The sequence below is a fragment of the Schistocerca cancellata genome, chromosome 11 (genome assembly GCF_023864275.1).
Source record: "Schistocerca cancellata isolate TAMUIC-IGC-003103 chromosome 11, iqSchCanc2.1, whole genome shotgun sequence".
NCBI classification, from domain to species: Eukaryota; Metazoa; Arthropoda; class Insecta; order Orthoptera; family Acrididae; genus Schistocerca; species Schistocerca cancellata.
The window spans coordinates 73,155,240-73,173,539 of NC_064636.1; the positions used below are offsets into that span (position 1 = coordinate 73,155,240).

The 18,300-nt window shown below is 45.6% G+C and overlaps 1 protein-coding gene across 1 annotated transcript in view; it reads left to right on the top strand.

The window, feature by feature from the left end:
• LOC126108477 (growth factor receptor-bound protein 14-like) overlaps positions 1-18,300 on the top strand; it is a 797,866-nt gene that overhangs the window by 728,811 nt on the left and 50,755 nt on the right. Inside the window, exons 8-9 of the mRNA XM_049913727.1 lie at positions 4,660-4,899; positions 11,747-11,845. Of these exons, the coding sequence (XP_049769684.1) occupies positions 4,660-4,899; positions 11,747-11,845 (339 nt within the window). The remainder of the gene's footprint in view (positions 1-4,659; positions 4,900-11,746; positions 11,846-18,300) is intronic.

Here is an 18,300-nt window from a genome sequence, read left to right on the forward strand (position 1 = left end):
TCTCCTTTCATCAATTAAATTCAATATTTCTTCTGTTACCCAAGGATTTCAATTAGCCCGCGTCTTTTTACCTACTTGATCGTCTGCTGCCTTCACCACTCCATCCCTCAGAGCTACCCATTCTTCTTCTACTGTATTTCTTTCCCCCATTCCTGTCAGTTGTTCCCTAATGCTCTCCCTGAAACTCTCGACAACCTCTGGTTCTTTCAGTTTATCCAAGTCCCATCTCCTTAAATTCCCACCTTTTTGCAGTTTCTTCAGTTTCAATCTGCAGTTCATAACCAATAGATTGTGGTCAGAATCCACATCTGCCCCAGGAAATGTCTTACAATTTAAAACCTGGTTCCTAAATCTCTGTCTTACCATTATATAATCTATCTGAAACCTGTCAGTATCTCCAGGCTTCTTCCATGTATACAGCCTCCTTTCATGATTGTTGAACCAAGTGTTAGCTATGATTAACTTATGCTCTGTGCAAAATTCTACAAGGCGGCTTCCTCTTTCATTCCTTCCCCCCAATCCATATTCACCTATTATGTTTCCTTCTCTCCCTTTTCCTACTGACGAATTCCAGTCACCCATGACTATTAAATTTTCGTCTCCCTTCACTACCTGAATAATTTCTTTTATCTCGTCATACATTTCATCTATTTCTTCATCATCTGCAGAGCTAGTTGGCATATAAACTTGTACTACTGTAGTAGGCATGGGCTTTGTGTCTATCTTGGCCACAATAATGCGTTCACTATGCTGTTTGTAGTAGCTAACCCGCACTCCTATTTTTTTATTCATTATTAAACCTACTCCTGCATTACCCCTATTTGATTTTGTATTTATAACCCTGTAATCACCTGACCAAAAGTCTAGTTCCTCCTGCCACCGAACTTCACTAATTCCCACTATATCTAACTTTAACCTATCCATCTCCCTTTTTAAATTTTCTAACCTACCTGCCCGATTAAGTGATCTGACATTCCACGCTCCGATCCGTAGAACGCCAGTTTTCTTTCTCCTGATAACGACGTCCTCTTGAGTAGTCCCCGCCCGGAGATCCGAATGGGGGACTATTTTACCTCCGGAATATTTTACCCAAGAGGACGCCATCATCATTTAATCATACAGTAGAGCTGCATGTCCTCGGGAAAAATTACGGCTGTAGTTTCCCCTTGCTTTCAGCCGTTCGCAGTACCAGCACAGCAAGGCCGTTTTGGTTAATGTTACAAGGCCAGATCAGTCAATCATCCAGACTGTTGCCCCTGCAACTACTGAAAAGGCTGCTGCCCCTCTTCAGGAACCATATGTTTGTCTGGCCTCTCAACAGATACCCCTCCGTTGTGGTTGCACCTACGGTACGGCCATCTGTATCGCTGAGGCACGCAAGCCTCCCCACCAACGGCAAGGTCCATGGTTCATGGTTTATCTGGTAAAATCAGGGAATTCCAGGAACTTCAAAAATGGCTCTGAGCACTGTGGGACTTAACTTCTGAGGTCATCAATCTCCTAGAACTTACAACTACTTAAATCTAACTAACCTAAGGACATCACGCACATCTATGCCCGAGGCAGGATTCGTACCTGCGCTCGTAGCGGTCGCGCGGTTCCAGACTGTAGCGCCTAGAACCGCTCGGCCACACCGGGCGGCCAGGAACTTCATAAAATCACTTGGAATCCTGTGTTTTTAACCTAGCATTGTAATTTGATTATATTGAGCTTTAAAAATCACAAATCCTAAAATACTTAATATTTCAAAGTGCTCAGTATATGAATATTATTCCGTATAAATTACCGATATTTAAAAACCGCTGTTGAACTACTGCTTCTTGCCAATGTATCTCAGCCTTGAGCAGTTCGTTCCCAATCTGGTTGTAATTACCCCCTGAGGGGTAAAATGAAATTCTCTGAGTGGTGAAGACTAATCGATTCTACTCTGTTTCAGTCAGGAAACTAAATTATTTTCAAATTATCATTTCTATTGTCACAGTGTTGTACGACTCAAATACTGATTACGTAAGTTACTTTTTCCCAATTAGTAGCCTTAATGTGTTGGAGGTCACAAGTTTCTCACATAGTCCACCCGCTTCACAAAAATGGTTCAAATGGCTCTGAGCACTATGGGACTTAACAGCTATGGTCATCAGTCCCCTAGAACTTAGAACTACTTAAACCTAACTAACCTAAGGACATCACACAACACCCAGCCATCACGAGGCAGAGAATATCCCTGACCCCGCCTGGAATCGAACCCGGGAACCCGGGCGTGGGAAGCGAGAACGCTACCGCACGACCACGAGATGCGGGCCCCGCTTCACACATACGTTGTACCTTGTCCCGTACATCGCTGATGCTAAAAGTGCGAGACATACGTAACAAATCCTAAATGTCTCAAGAAAATGTTTTCTCCAAGTTGTAGATTGTACTTACAGTAGTCCAGAAATTGTTTCATTCCTCGCTTCAAAGCAGATAAATGAATTAAATGAAACTACGACACAGCAGTATCTGCATAAGGGGTACTCTAGTGCTGCAAACAGTATTATCATTATTGCAACTTCCTGGCAGATTAAAACTGTGGGCCGGACCGAGACTCGAACTCGGGACCTTTGCCTTTCGCGGCCAAGTGCTCTACCAACTGAGCTACCCAAGCACGACTCACGCCCCGTTCTCACAGCTTTTTACTTCTGCCAGGTCCCGAGTTCGAGTCTTGGCCCAGCACACAGTTTTAATCTGCCAGGAAGTTTCACACCAAATGTTGTTTATTTGGAGTTTGTCCATCGTTTTCCGAAATGGCGTTTCAGCAGCTGCTTAACCGAATGAGATTTTCACTCTGCAGCGGAGTGTGCGCTGATATGAAACTTCCTGGCAGATTAAAACTGTGTGCCCGACCGAGACTCGAACTCGCGACCTTTGCCTTTCGCGGCCAAGTGCTCTACCATCTGAGCTACCCAAGCACGACTCACGCCTCGTCCTCACAGCTTTACTTCTGCCAGTGCCTCGTCTCCTACTTTCCAAACTTTACAGAAGCTCTCCTGCGAACCTTGCAGAACTAGCACTCCTGAAAGAAAGGATACTGCGGAGACATGGCTTAGCCACAGCCTGGGGGATGTTTCCAGAATGAGATTTTCACTCTGCAGCGGAGTGTGCGCTGATATGAAACTTCCTGGCAGATTAGAACTGGCAGAAGTAAGCTGTGAGGTCAGGGCGTGAGTCGTGCTTGGGTAGCTCAGTGGTGCCGGCACGGTAGCTCAGACGGTTCGGTCAGAGAGCTGGTTGGCCTCTGTAATAAAAAACCGAGTGGAAGGGTCAACAAACGAACTTTAACGGGATGTCATGTGACATCCGCAACGACCAAACACACACACACAAATTAGATGGTAGAGCACTTGCCCGCGAAAGGCAAAGGTCCCGAGTTCGAGTCTCGGTCCGGCCCACAGTTTTAATCTGCCAGTAGGTTTCATATCAGCGCACAGTCCGCTGCAGAGTGAAAATCTCATTCCAGTATTGTCGTTATTATTGCTATTGGTGGCTGTGGTCAGACACAAAGCATTAAGAGCCATGAAGTCTTCCAATTTCTGCCATTTCAGAAGTAAGAAGTACAGCAACCAAGTGATTTACGAACAATACATAAAGTGTTACATTTTAACTTGGTTGATTTTATATGTATTGCAGTGAACAGTTCAAGCAAGTGCCGGAATGGAGAGGAGTAATGCAGAGCATGTATGTTTTATGAAAAGGGGTCACCCTCACTGTGAATAGTTACCTTTCGTATCTGAGAGGAAGTTGTCGGTAGCACTTGTGATAACACCACGAATTCCTTCGTCATTCGTTCTAACACCCCCCCCCCCCTCCCGTCCTCCTCTCCACACACAAACTAAATGACATTTCATCTTTTATAAAAATGTTCCAAGAAAAGTTAATTTAGTTAGGTGCTAATTTGGTGATAATGTGTAACCGGGTGGGGGGGGTGGGGGGGTGGGGGGGTGGGGGGGGGGTGGCACTAGCTTATGTCCAATTGCAGTAAGGGGTAATAGTCTAAGAAAGTAATATGGGCACAAACTTTTTGTTAACAGATTACCGGTTTCGGTCTTTAATGACCATCATCAGATCTGTTCCATAAAAACAAAGTCCTAATGTACTGCAGCCGTAGTGGCATCGTCAAATGTTGTTAACATTTGCAGCCATATTGGTATCTTCAAATGTTGTTAACATTTGACGATGCCACTACGGCTGCAGTACATTAGGACTTTGTTTTTATGGAACAGATCTGATGATGGTCATTAAAGACCGAAACCGGTAATCTGTTAACAAAAAGATTGTGACCATAGACGTAAGTTAAAGGAAACTTTACATATACGGGTCACCATTTTTGCCGACGATCTCACAGCTTGTGAGTCTAAGAAAGGTTGGTAACCACTGACCACAGGAAAGAAAAGCAGTATTGTGAGATGCACAACTCTGCTCCCCCTCCCCCCCCTCCCTCCCCACCGTTAATCTATCACGAGCTTTTTATGTCACCATGTCTCGGCACCTGGTACGCTCAGATTTCTTTTTATTTTTTTTTTCCCCCTCCGAGGGGTGAGTAGCCACCCTGACTGTGCAGCCTCTATATTTTGTGCAGAGCCAGTGAGGCGGTGTGTTTGACGTGTTTGCCTGTGTCCCCGGCAGGTGCTGCTGGACGGCGTGGGCGGCCTGCAGGCGGTGGCTTCGCTGCGCGACCACGCCGTGTACCGGGCGCTGAACGCGCGCAACCAGTTCCGCGCGCCCACCGAGTGGGGGCTCTGCCTGCGGCCCAGCTCCGGCTCCAGGGTGGGGGCGGGCGGGGGCGGCCCGGGGGCGCTCTTCTGCGTCGCCTGCGAGTCGGAGCGCGCCAGGCTGTGCTGGCTCACCGCCATGCGGCTTGCCAAGGTAGGCCAGCGCTGCCCGTCACTCTTCTCTCATCTCACACACGCAGAGAGATATGTACAGATGGAAGACAGGGTTCGACAGACGGAGAACAAAATTAGACGGGAGGGGGGGGGGGGGGGGGGAGTTAGAGAACGAGATGGACAGAGAGGGAGGGAGTTAGAGGGAGCGAGGGAGAGGGTTAGAAAGACAGTGAGAGAGAGAGGGAGCGAAAGAGTTAGAAAGCGAGTGAGACAGAAACAGAGAGTGTTACAAAGAGTGTGGCGGATGGAGAGAGAGAGACTTAGAAAGAGAGTGAGGGAGAGACACATAATGTTAGAGTTAGAAAGAGAAAGTGAGTGAGAGGCAGAGAGATGGAATGTTAGAAAAAGAGACAGAGAGAGAGAGAGAGAGAGAGAGACAGATTCGAGTGTGTGTGAGGAGTTAGAGAACAAGATGGACAGAGAGAGAGGGAGTTAGAGGGAGCAAGGGAGAGGGTTAGAAAGACAGTGAGAGAGAGTGAGCGAGAGAGAGAGAGAGAGACAGACAGACAGACACAGAGAGAGAGTGTTACGAAGAGTGTGGTAGATGGAGAGAGAGAGACTTAGAAAGAGAGTGAGGGAGAGACAGGGAATGTTAGAGCTACGAAGGGGAAGTGAGAGAGAGAGAGGCAGAGAGATGGAATGTTAGAGTTAGAGAAAGAGAGAGACAGACAGAGAGTGTTACAAAGAGTGTGGCAGATGGGGAGAGAGAGACTTAGAGAGGGAGAGACAAGGAATGTTAGGAGTTAGAAAGAGAAAGTGAATGAGAGAGAGAGGCAGAGAGATGGAATGTTAGAGTTAGAAAAAGAGAGAGCCAGAGAGAGAGAGACAGATTCGAGTGTGTGTGAGGAGTTAGAGAACGAGATAGACACAGAGGGAGGGAGTTAGAGGGAGCAAGGGAGAGGGTTAGAAAGACAGTGAGAGAGAGAAAGAGAGCGAGAGAGACAGACAGACGCAGAGAGAGAGAGAGAGAGTGTTACGAAGAGTGTGGTGCATGGAGAGCGAGAGAGAGAAAGAGAGTGAAATAGAAAGTGTGTGTGTGACAGAGAGAGAGAGAGAGAGAGAGAGAGAGAGAGAGAGAGGCAGAGATATATACTGTTAGAAAGAGAGAGAGAGAGAGAGAGAGAGAGAGAGAGAGAGAGAAAGAGTGAGAGACAGAGAGAGAGAGAGAGAGAGAGAGAAAGAGTGAGAGACAGAGAGAGAGAGAGAGAGAGAGAGAGAGAGAGAGAGAGAGAGAAAGAGTGAGAGACAGAGAGAGAGAGAGAGAGAGAGAGAGAGAGAGAAAATGAATGAGAGAGAATGAGAAGAGTTAGGCGACAGAGAAAAGGAGTGTGTATTGGGAAGAGATAATAAGACTGTGTTACAAAGAGAGAGAAAGTAGGTCCGGAAGAGGAGAAAGTTACGAACAGGGAAAAATGTTTAGCACCAGAAAAAGCGAGCGTGTTAGACTTTCATACATAGAAGGCAAGCTGTGTTCCAGTAGGTCCACCTGTTAGTGCCGTCACAAAATTTAAGTTTGTGTGAATAATGTTGTAACACACCAAACTTCGCTTCTCCTCCACTGCTATCTCTTCTCATTACGTCTTTGTCGTCTGCAGGGCGAGTGGGTAAAAATACTGTGTATGTTCCGCCAATCCCTATCGAGTGGAAGCTAGTGCGATGGAAGTTACAGTCTGGAATGTGCGGAATCCTGCCTGCAGCTGTGGCGGTTACTTTTTCAGCCGAGCCTATTGCCTCCAAAACTTTGAGTTGTGAATTTCGACGCAGTTTTATTTTTATCACTAGCTTTCTGCCCACATCTCCGCTAGAGCACGCACGCTATATGTGTTTCATGCATAAACACGGTTGTTTATCGTATTAAAGAAGCTTATTGGCCCAGGTTGCACATAAAAAACGATGATTATTAGCTTTAGTGGAATTAAATCGACATCTTATTTACAGGGCCAATCCCTTTCGTCCACTGTCCACTTTCAGTAGACATAGAGATAACATTCCGTAGCCGGCCGGAGTGGCCGTGCGGTTCTAGGCGCTACAGTCTGGAACCGCGAGACCGCTACGGTCGCAGGTTCGAATCCTGCCTGGGGCATGGATGTGTGTGCTGGCCTTAGGTTAGTTAGGTTTAAGTAGTTCTAAGTTCTAGGGGACTGATGACCTTAGTAGTTAAGTCCCATAGTGCTCAGAGCCATTTGAACCATTTGAACATTCCGTAGCACCGTCTTTTGTCACACAATAAGAGAATAGCTGTGTGAACAGTACGTAATAGTTACAAATAAAATATATGACATGTGCGTAAAATGTTTCCATTTTGCGTCCTTCTTGACATCTGAACTTTATCTAGTGTCTTATGAGATGTCAACAAGGACACAACAAGAAACATTTGTACACGTCATATGTATTTTATTTGTAACTATTGTGCACTGTTCGCGCGCCTATTCTCTTATTGTGCGACGAGAGACGGTACTACGGAATGTTGTCTCTGTAAGTTATGTCCAATTAATGTGAATAGTCGACGAAATGGACTGGCCCTGTAAAAAATTTTCCCATACAAATGATCTAAAGATGGCGATTTACAGGGTGGTGCACGAAATGTGTTACCATTTTGTTTTTGAATATAAACTTTGTTGCCAATACAATCTGAAAGGAACATATACTACAATGAAGAGCCGTCCATGGAGATTTGTTCTAACTCAGCACATGCTCAATGTGTCCACCATTTCGTTTGCTAACTTCCTTCAAACAAACACTGAAGTTAGCGATTCCCCTACGGCACATGTCTTCCCGTAATTTCACTGCAAGCTTGAAGAATAAGTCTTTTGAGCTCCATTAAATCACGTGGACGTTTCGGGAAAAAAGTCACATGGATTGAGGTCTGGTCTATTGGGGGGAGGGGGGGGGGGGGGCAATTTTGTCCGTCATTGAAGCGACCTGAAAACCTGAGTGAAATGATCCGCATGTCGAAATGCTCGTGTAAAAACTCCGACACAGTGTTTGCAGTATGTGGCCTTGCTCCATCTTGCGTGTTTTGAAGGGCAAGGCAGTAGCAAGAAGCTGTGGAATGAAGCTATTGCGAAGCATGCTCAAATAACGCTCGCTGTTCACCGTTTCTTCAAAGAAAAAGGGTCCAGTAAGTCCGTGACTGGAAATTGCTGCCCACGCTGTAATCCTCGGAGCATAATGTTGTCGTTCGTGAAGCACTTGTGGGTTTTCAGTGGCCCAAAAGCGTACATTTTGTTTGTTAACCACACCGTCTAAATGAAAATGCGCCTCGTGTGAAAACCAAACGTCGTTGGGAGTTTCTTCCCTGTCCTCCGCCCACTGAGCAAACAGTAGTCTCTGCTGCTTGTGTTCTTCAGTGAGCTTCTGTGCACAGGTCATCTTGTGTGGGTACATATGGGGGTCACTTTTAAGCGGAGCGTCTGGATATTCCCAGTTGCACTGCTGCCTTTCCACACGATTTCCTGGAACCTCTCTGTACAGCAACTCGTACCGCTTCAATATTCTCCGGCGAACAAACAGGCTTAGGCCGAGGTCGCTTCGCTTCCAATACTGTTCCTTCCTGTACAAATTTATCTTACAACCTGTGGACGGTATTCTTGCAAGGAACCCATCGTGTGTTAAACTGTTGTCGAAAACGCCTCTGAGTCACAAGGCTTTTCGTTTCATTAAAAAGTAACACAATTGCCGATCATTGTTGTGTCGTCAGTTTTCCATTGTCAGCCATTGCTGCTTACTAGTTTCCTAGCGGCAGTATCGTGAATTACACGTCATTTCGTAACTCATTTGTTTTTCCAAGCTCTGCTGGTACTGCTGTAGTGATCCCAGCGGGATATCTAATGTGCGTAGTAAATTGTGAAAGAAACAATTGGTAACACATTTCGTGCGCCACCCTGTAAATCCTCTAAAACTAATAATCACCGTGTATTTTTGTGCGATGTCGGCGAATAAAGTTCTGTAATAAGAACGACCATGTTTAGCTTCTGAGATCGCGTCCAATACACTACTGTGACACCTCGTAGACAGTGAAAATGTTCGAAAAATGTAGAAAACAAATAACAATGTACATTAAATTTTTTCTACCTTGGAAACCATTCGGATTAGGATGTATGTCCATATGACGCTTTTTGTTCAGAACCAGTAATATTATCACCCCTGAAAGCATGTACCTTTCCTTCTGGCGTACCATGTATATCTTTCACACTTATTTGTAGACACATTTCATCTGTACATTTTAACGTATTCCATAACAACTAAATACAGCAAAGAAACGCTGACAGGTCGCTTTCATAATTTTTTTCGTGTTATTCCTTTTCACCCCGCTAGGTGTAGTAGGGGTATTTTACTCCCACATAATTGTTATGAAACTGATCAGTCACTACACCAAATGTGATAGAAATAGCTTCAGGGGCTACCCAGAGGCGCTGATATGTCATTTTTTCAACCCTCCCAACCTCCGGAGTAAAACGTCGTTGGTACTTTCACCAACCAGCCTACAACCCGAAGACTGCAGATTCGATAGTAACATCGACCGTTACCGAACGTTTTTACATGACATGGCCTCTCATACCTACCCCAACAACTACTGGTGGTAGAAGTTTACCCCCACATAAATTTTGTACACGAATTTTGTGTGAAATTGCTCCAAATGTTCCTCACTTACGCTTTCGTTAACCCCTATACAGTCCCATCCCTATGAGAGATAGGTGATTATTGTTACCTCCACATTGCTATTCTCTAGATAGTGACATATCTACCAAGTTGCTTGGCGGAAATCGATCCAGTGGTTTATACAGTGTGGTCCATTGATCGCGACCGGGCCAAATATCTCACGAAATAAGCGTCAAACGAAAAAACTACAAAGAACGAAACTCGTCTAGCTTGAAGGGGGAAACCAGATGGCGCTATGGTTGACCCGCTAGATGGCGCTGCCATAGGTCAAACGGATACAACTGCGTTTTTTTAAAATTGGAACCCCCATTTTTTATTACATATTCGTGTAGTACGTAAAGAAATATGAATGTTTTAGTTGGACCACTTTTTTCGCTTTGTGATAGATGGCGCTGTAATAGGCACAAACATATGGCTCATAATTTTAGACGAACAGTTGGTAACAGGTAGGTTTTTTAAATTAAAATACAGAACGTTGGTACGTTCGAACATTTTATTTTGGTCATTCCAATGTGATACACGTACCTTTGTGAACTTATCATTTCTGAGAACACATGCTGTTGCAGCGTAATTACCTGTAAATACCACACTAATGCAATAAATGCTCAAAATGATGTTCGTCAACCTCAATGCATTTGGCAATACGTGTAACGACATTCCTCTCAACAGCGAGTAGTTCGCCTTCCGTAATGTTCGCACATGCATTGACAATGCGCCGACGCATGTTGTCAGGCGTTGTCGGTGGATCACGATAGCAAATATCCTTCAACTTTCGCCACAGAAAGAAATCCGGGGACATCAGATCCGGTGAATGTACAGGCCACGGTATGGTGCTTCGACGACCAATCCACCTGTCATGAAATATGCTATTCAATACCGCTTCAACCGCACGCGAGCTATGTGCCGGGCATACATCATGTTGGAAGTACATCGCCATTCTGTCATGCAGTGAAACATCTTGTAGTAACATCAGTAGAACATTACGTAGGAAATCAGCATACATTGCACCATTTAGATTGCCATCGATAAAATGGGTGCCAATTATCCTTCCTCTCATAATTCCGCACAATACATTAACCCGCCAAGGTCGCTGATGTTCCACTTGTCGCAGCCATCGTGGATTTTCCGTTGCCCAATAGCGCATATTATGCCGGTTTACGTTACCGCTGATGGTGAATGACGGTTCGTCGCTAAATAGAACGCGTGCAAAAAATCTGTCATCGTCCCGTAATTTCTCTTGTGCCCAGTGGCAGAACTGTACACGACGTTCAAAGTCGTCGCCATGCAATTCCTGGTGCACAGAAATATGGTACGGGTGCAGTCGATGCTGATGTAGCATTCTCAACACCGACGTTTTTGAGATTCCCTATTCTCACGCAGTTTGTCTGCTACTGGTGTGCAGATTAGCCGCAACAGCAGCTAAAACACCTACTTGGGCGTCACCATTTGTTGCAGGTCGTGGTCGACGTTTCTCATGTGGCTGAACACTTTCAGTTTCCTTAAATAACGTAACTATCCGGTGAACGGTCCGGACACTTGGATGATGTCGTCCAGGGTACCGAGCAGCATACATAGCACACGCCCGTTGGGCATTTTGATCACAATAGCCATACATCAACACGACATCGACCATTTCCGCAATTGTTAAACGGTCCATTTTAACACGGGTAATGTATCACGAAGCAAATACCGTCCGCAGTGGTGGAATGTTACGTGATACCACGTACTTATACGTTTGTGACTATTGCAGCGCCATCTACCACAAAGCGAAAAAAGTGGTCCAACTGATTCATATTTCTTTACGTACTACACGAATATGTAATAAAAAACGAGGGTTTCAATTTTAAAAAAACGCAACTGATATCCGTTTGACCTATGGCAGCGCCATCTAGCGGGCCAACCATAGCGCCATCCGGTTTCCCCCTTCAAGCTAGACGAGTTTCGTTCTTTGTAATTTTTTCGTTTGACGCTTATTTCGTGAGATATTTGGCCCGGTCACGATTAATGGACCACCCTGAATAGGCAGATAAGTACACACCTCGCCCAATCCAATGTTGGACACTTGTGTGTGTGTGTGTGTGTGTGTGTGTGTGTGTGCGCGCCTTCTTGCCAAGATGTGTAGTGCGTGCTGTGTTCCCTCACGTCGTTCCCTTTCTCTGTTTCAGTATGGCAAGCAGCTACGGGAGAACTACCGTTCTTTCAAGAGCAAGTGCACCGAATCCGGCTCCAGTCCCAAGGAGTACAACAGCTACTCCGTGCCCAATGTGAGTACCACGCACCTACCTCCCGTCTAACACTGTATGTACGCTAATTTCTTGTTTTGAACGGGACGCCGGCCGGTGTGGCAGAGCGGTTCTAGGCGCTTCAGTCCGGAACCGCGCGACCGCTACGGTCGCAGGTTCGAATCCTGCCTCGGGCATGGATGTATGTTGATGTCCTTAGGTTAGTTAGGTTTAAGTAGTTCTAAGTTTTAGGCGACTGATGACCTCAGGTGTTAAGTCCCATAGTGCTCAGAGCCATTCGACCCATTTTTTGAACGGGACGTCATGAATCTTGTGGCTGTAGCTGGGAGATTCCAATGTTCAAATGTCTGTGAATTCCTAAGGGACCAAACTGCTGAGGTCATCGGTGTCTAGACTTAACACTACTTAAAGTGACTTATGCTAAGAACAACAGACACACATCCATGCCCGAGGGAGGACTCGAACCTCCGTCGGGAGGGGCCGCGCTATCCGTGACATGGCGCCTCAAACCACGCGGCTATACCTAGTGGCAAAAGAGTAATAGAGCATCACAAACATAAGTGTAAGCGTGGTTAACATGTGAAGGAAAGAGTTCGCAATATGATAATGTTCTTATGCGACCTCCAGATCAGATGAGAGCAAACGTAGACGCCAACAAACAGCAAGTAATTACTTACTTACATAAAAAAACGCGACGTGAGCTGTTTGATAGTCTAAAAATCACACGTACACTATTGGCCATTAAAATTGCTACACCAAGAAGAAATGCAGGTGATAAACGGGTATGATATGTGATTACATTTTCACGCAATTTGGGTGCATAGATCCTGAGAAATCAGTACCCAGAACAACCACCTCTGGCCGTAATAACGGCCTTGATACGCCTGGGCATTGAGTCAGACAGAGCTCGGATGGCGTGTACAGGTACAGCTGCCCGTGCGGCTTCAAAACGATACCACAGTTCATCAAGAGTAGTGACTGGCGTATTGTGACGAACGAATTGCTCTGCCACCATTGACCAGAGGTTTTCAGTTGGTGAGGCATCTGGAGAATGTGCTGGCCAGGGCAGCAGTCGAACATTTTCTGTATCCAGAAAGGCCCGTACAGGACCTACAACGTGTGGTTGTGCATTATCCTGCTGAAATGTAGGGTTCAGCAGGGATCGAATGAAGGGTAGAGCCACGGGTCGTAACACATCTGAAATGTAACGTCCACTGTTCAAAGTGCCGTCAATGCGAACGAGAGATGAACGAGACGTGTAACCAATGGCACCCCGTACCATAACGCCGGGTAATACGCCAGTATAGCGATGACGAATACACGCTTCCAATGTGCGTTCATCGCGATGTCTCCAAACACGGATGCGACCATCGTGATGCTGTAAACAGAACCTGGATTCATCCGAAAAAATGACGTTTTGCCATTCGTGCACCCAGGTTCGTCGCCGAGTACACCATCGCAGGTGCCCCTGTCTGTGATGCAGCGTCAAGGGTAACCGCAGCCACGGTCTCCGAGCTGACAGTCCGTGCTGCTGCTAACGTCGTCGAACTGTTCGGGCAGATGGTTGTTGTCTTGGAAACGTCCCCATCTGTTGACTCAGGGGTCGAGACGTGGCTGCAAGATCCTTTACAGCCATGCGGATAAGATGCCTGTCATCTCGACTGCTAGTGATACGAGACCGTTGAGATCCAGCACGGCGTTCCGTATTACCCTCCTGAACCCACCGATTCCATATTCTGCTACCAGTCATCGGATTTCGACCAACGCGAGCAGCAATGTCGCGATATGATAAACCGCAATCGTGATAGGCTACAATCCGAACTTGTCAAAGTCGGAAACGTGATGGTACGCATTTCTCCTCCTTACACGAGGCATCACAACAACGTTTCGCCAGGCAACGCCGGTCGACTGCTGTTTGTGTATGAGAAATCGATTGGAAATTTCCCTCATGTCAGCACGTTGTAAGTGTCGCCACCGGCGCCAATCTTGTGTGAATGCTCTGGAAAGCTAATCATTTGCACATCACAGCCTCTTCTTCCTGTCGGTTAAATTTCGCGTCTGTAGAACGTCTTCGTGGTGTAGCAATTTTAATGGCCAGTAGTGTGCTTGATTGATGGTGGTGATGTTTTGGTTGATGATGATGATGATGACTGATGTGACGGCGATGGTTCTGATGGTGACTTGGTTGATGATGGTTGTGGTGATCATTTGGTTGATGATGGTTGTGATGATTATTTGGTTGATGATGGTTGTGACGATGCTTTGGTTAATCATGGTGGTGATTTGATTGATTAAGACGATGAATTTAGTTGATGATGGCGGTAATGATGATATGGGTGATAATGGTGGCAGATGATAGTAAATATTCAATTCCCTTCCTTTGGTAGCTTGTCTCGAAGTACTTCCTTGGGATCCTGTACAGTCTGCATGATACACTCCACATGCCCCCTCATGCGCAGCCTGAAATGAGGCTCCAGTTATCCACACAGAATATCGAATGGTTCAAATGGCTCTGAGTACTATGGGACTAAACATCTGTGGTCATCTGTCCCCTAGAACTTAGAAGTACATCTACATCTACATCCATACTCCGCAAGCCACCTGACGGTGTGTGGCGGAGGGTACCTTGAGTACCTCTATCGGTTCTCCCTTCTATTCCAGTCTCGAATTGTTCGTGGAAAGAAAGATTGTCGGTATGCGTCTGTGTGGGCTCTAATCTCTCTAATTTTATCCTCATGGTCTCTTCGCGAGATATACGTAGGAGGGAGCAATATACTGCCTGACTCCTCGGTGAAGGTATGTTCTCGAAACTTCAACAAAAGCCCGCACCGAGCTACTGACAAGGGAACCTCCCCATCGCATCCCCCTCAGATTTAGTTATAAGTTGGCACAGTGGATAGGCCTGGAAAAACTGAACGCAGATCAATCGAGAAAACAGGAAGAAGTTGTGTGGAACTATGAAAAAAATAAGCAAAATATCTGAGTAGTCCATGCGCAAGATAGGCAACATCAAGGATAATCTAAGGCCAGGAGCGCCGTGGTCCCGTGGTTAGCGTGAGCAGCTGCGGAACAAGAGGTCCTTGGTTCAAGTCTTCCCTCAAGTGAAAAGTTTACATTCTTTTTTTTTCGCAAAGTTATGATATGTCCGTTCGTTTATTGACGTCTCTATTCACTGTAATAAGTTTAGTGTTTGTGTTTTGAGACCGCACCGCAAAACCGTGTGATTAGTAGACGAAAGGACGTGCCTCTCTAATGGGAACCGAAAACATATTGCCCACGAAATACATCTCACGCATTTAATGCACTCTCGTCCGAAGTAGCGAACAGTCAACTGTCAGTCAGGGAGCCTCGTTAGCAGGAATACTCTCTCTCCCGTGCGCTGTAGTCGACTGACGTCGCGTGTTTCGATGTTTGTTTGGGTGTAGCGTCCCCATACTACGGCGCAGTTACCTCGCATCGGACGGATTGTCTGAAAATGAAAAATTAAAGTTTTTCACTCGAGGGAAGACTTGAACCAAGGACTTCTCGTTCCGCAGCTGCTCACGCTAACCACGGGACCACGGCGCTCTTGAGCTCACGGCATCCTTGTTGTTGCTTATCGTTCGCATGGACCACTCAGTTTGTATATTTTGCTTATTTTTTTCATAGTTCCACACAACTTCTTCCTGTTTTCTCGATTGATCAGTGTTCAGTTTTTCAAGGCCTGTCCACTGTGCCAAAATATAACTAAATCTGAGGGGGGTGCGATGGGGAGGTTCCCTTGTGAGCGTCTCTCCTGCAGAGTCTTCCACTGGAGTTTATCTATCATCTCCGTAACGCTTTCGCGATTACCAAATGATCCTGTAACGAAGCGTGCTGCTCTCCGTTGGATCTTCTCTATCTCTTCTATGAACCCTATCTTGCACGGATCCCACACCTGTGAGCAGTATTCAAGTAGTGGGCGAACAAGCGTACTGAAAACCACTTCCTTTGTTTACGGTTTGCATTTCCTTAGGATTCTTCCAATGAATCTCAGTCTGGCATCTGCTTTACCGACGAGCAACTTTATATGACCATTCCATTTTAAATCACTCCTAATGCGTACTCCCAGATGATTTATAGAATTAACTGTTTCCAATCGCTGACTTATATTGTAGTTAAGGGGCTCCGGAAAGGCTCAAAATCATGAAAAGTTCAATTTTTACTTTTTTGCGTTTTCTGAATCTGCAGACTATTACATTTTAATAGATATATAATTTATTCAATTCCGAAGACTACAACTATTTTTTAATTTTTTTTTGAAATGTGTTCTACATGGGCGTGACCCACTGTGGCGCTGTTAAACTGCTGTCAAATGGTGTTATTATTAACGTCCGTGTTCATCAGGTACATTTTAGTGATGTGAGATAAAGTATGTGTTGTGGCTAACCTGTGATGGTTCAATATATATCGCTGGTGTGATTGTCGATTGTTTCATGTTTATTTACTCTGTCGTTATCTCGAAAATATTCGTAATTAATTCTGTTTCTTGAATCTCTGTTTTGTTGAAGTATAATAATGAGTAAAAGTAAAGTTGCTGTCGCGACTTTCAATGATGGCAACATTGTAAGGTGCAAGGTATTTAGAAATATGGGAATGAAGATAGGTTCAAACATGGTACGAACGATGCTTGCTTTAGACAAGGAACGCCTTCGGGCTGCAGACAGGGCTGTAAAGAGTCTAGAAATACAAGCAAGAGTAGACAGGAGGAGGAACAAGAGGAAGCTGGAGGAGGAGTTTGCAGAGGATGAAGATAATCCATCCTATGGACCTGGAATGCACTAAAAAGTTAATCGAATCTTTGTCGCTGGATTCCCAAAACTTTTATTTTCTCATACTAATTACATGTTTTCTAAGGATCTTCCAAACATATTTGTTTCAAACTTTCGTCGCCGGCCGTGGTGGCCGTGCGGTTCTAGGCGCTCCAGCCCGGAGCCGCGCTGCTGCTACGGTCGCAGGTTCGAATCCTGCCTCGAGCATGGGTGTGTGTGATGTCCTTAGGTTAGTTAGGTTTAAGTAGTTCTAAGTTCTAGGGGACTGATGACCACAGCAGTTGAGTCCCATAGTGCTCAGAGCCATTTGAACCATTTTTTGTTTCAAACTTTCAGCAAATGTTACACAGTACCGTCTGCATAATTTAACACAGCCTTTTTCCACAAAAACTGTATATTTTTGAATATATAAATAAAAAATTGCAAAAAAATGTTGTGAATTTTCATTACAATTGAAAAAAAAATCATCTTTAATAACTGAACTAAAATTTTGTAAAATCCCTGTGTTAAGTTGTAGCCCATATTCCAATAAGTAATCTGTAAAAAGTTCAACTTCCTACCTCAAATACTTTGTGAGGAAAGATGTAAGTCGCTTGTGAGCTCTGCAACATCCATGTACTAATTTTTATTTACATGACAAACCCTATTTTCAGGGCTATATTTTAATTTGGACTAATGGATCTATGCAGATATTTGTAAAAACGACGATGATACACCATTCCATATTAATGTAATACTGCCGGCTTCTGAAGAAGACAGATTTAAATCTGTCGAAACCTAGGTAAAGATTACTTTATCCATTGCAACTGCTCGGCTGTTTTTAGCCTTATCACGTGGAACCGTTGCCGTTGCGCAGCTATGTTTAAAATACTAATATATAAGCGTTATTTTAACATTGCAAGTATAGGGCGTTCCGGAGCCCCTTAAATGATATGGGGTCTTTCTGTAAAACTACTTAAACCTAACCAACCTAAGCATGCCCGAAGCAGGATTCGAACCTGCGACCGTAGCGGTCGCGCGGCTCCAGACTGTAGTGCCTAGAACTGCTCGGCCACTCCGGCCGGCCACAGAATATCCCAGAGGGCCGCGTACTTTGTGTCTTCTTGGAGTACGTGCTGCAACACACGCGCCGCGCCCCTGCCCTGTGTGTGAGCGTGCGCCCGAGTTTTACGTAAGCCGTCACGGCGCACGCCCGTGTTTACACCGGAGAGGAAGAGGACACCGCCCGCCGCTTTGCTTTCTGTAAAAGCCGGCGGCGCGCGCCCGCCTCCTGCGGGCCAGGCACTAAAGGCGCGCCAAGGCCGGGCGTATCTGTGCGGTGCTTTGGAAAGTGCCGGCACGCCTATCGGCCCATTGTGCTGTGTGTGCCCGGCCGCGCTATTTGTCGCCACTTTACGCCCCCGCGATAAGCGGACGGGGTCACCTTGTCCCGGCACACGGGACTCCCCGCGCGGGGGCTCCTGCGTGGATCCCTTTTCGCGGAATGATGAATCTTGCAACACGTATTATGTTCGTGACAAAACTCTACCATCTGGTGAGCAAGATGTATGAAACAGGCGAAATACCCTCAGACTTCAAGAAGAATATAATCATTCCAATCCCAAAGAAAGCAGGTGTGGACAGATGTGAAAATTTATGGAACAATCAGTTTAATAAGCCACAGCTGCAAAATACTAACACGAATTC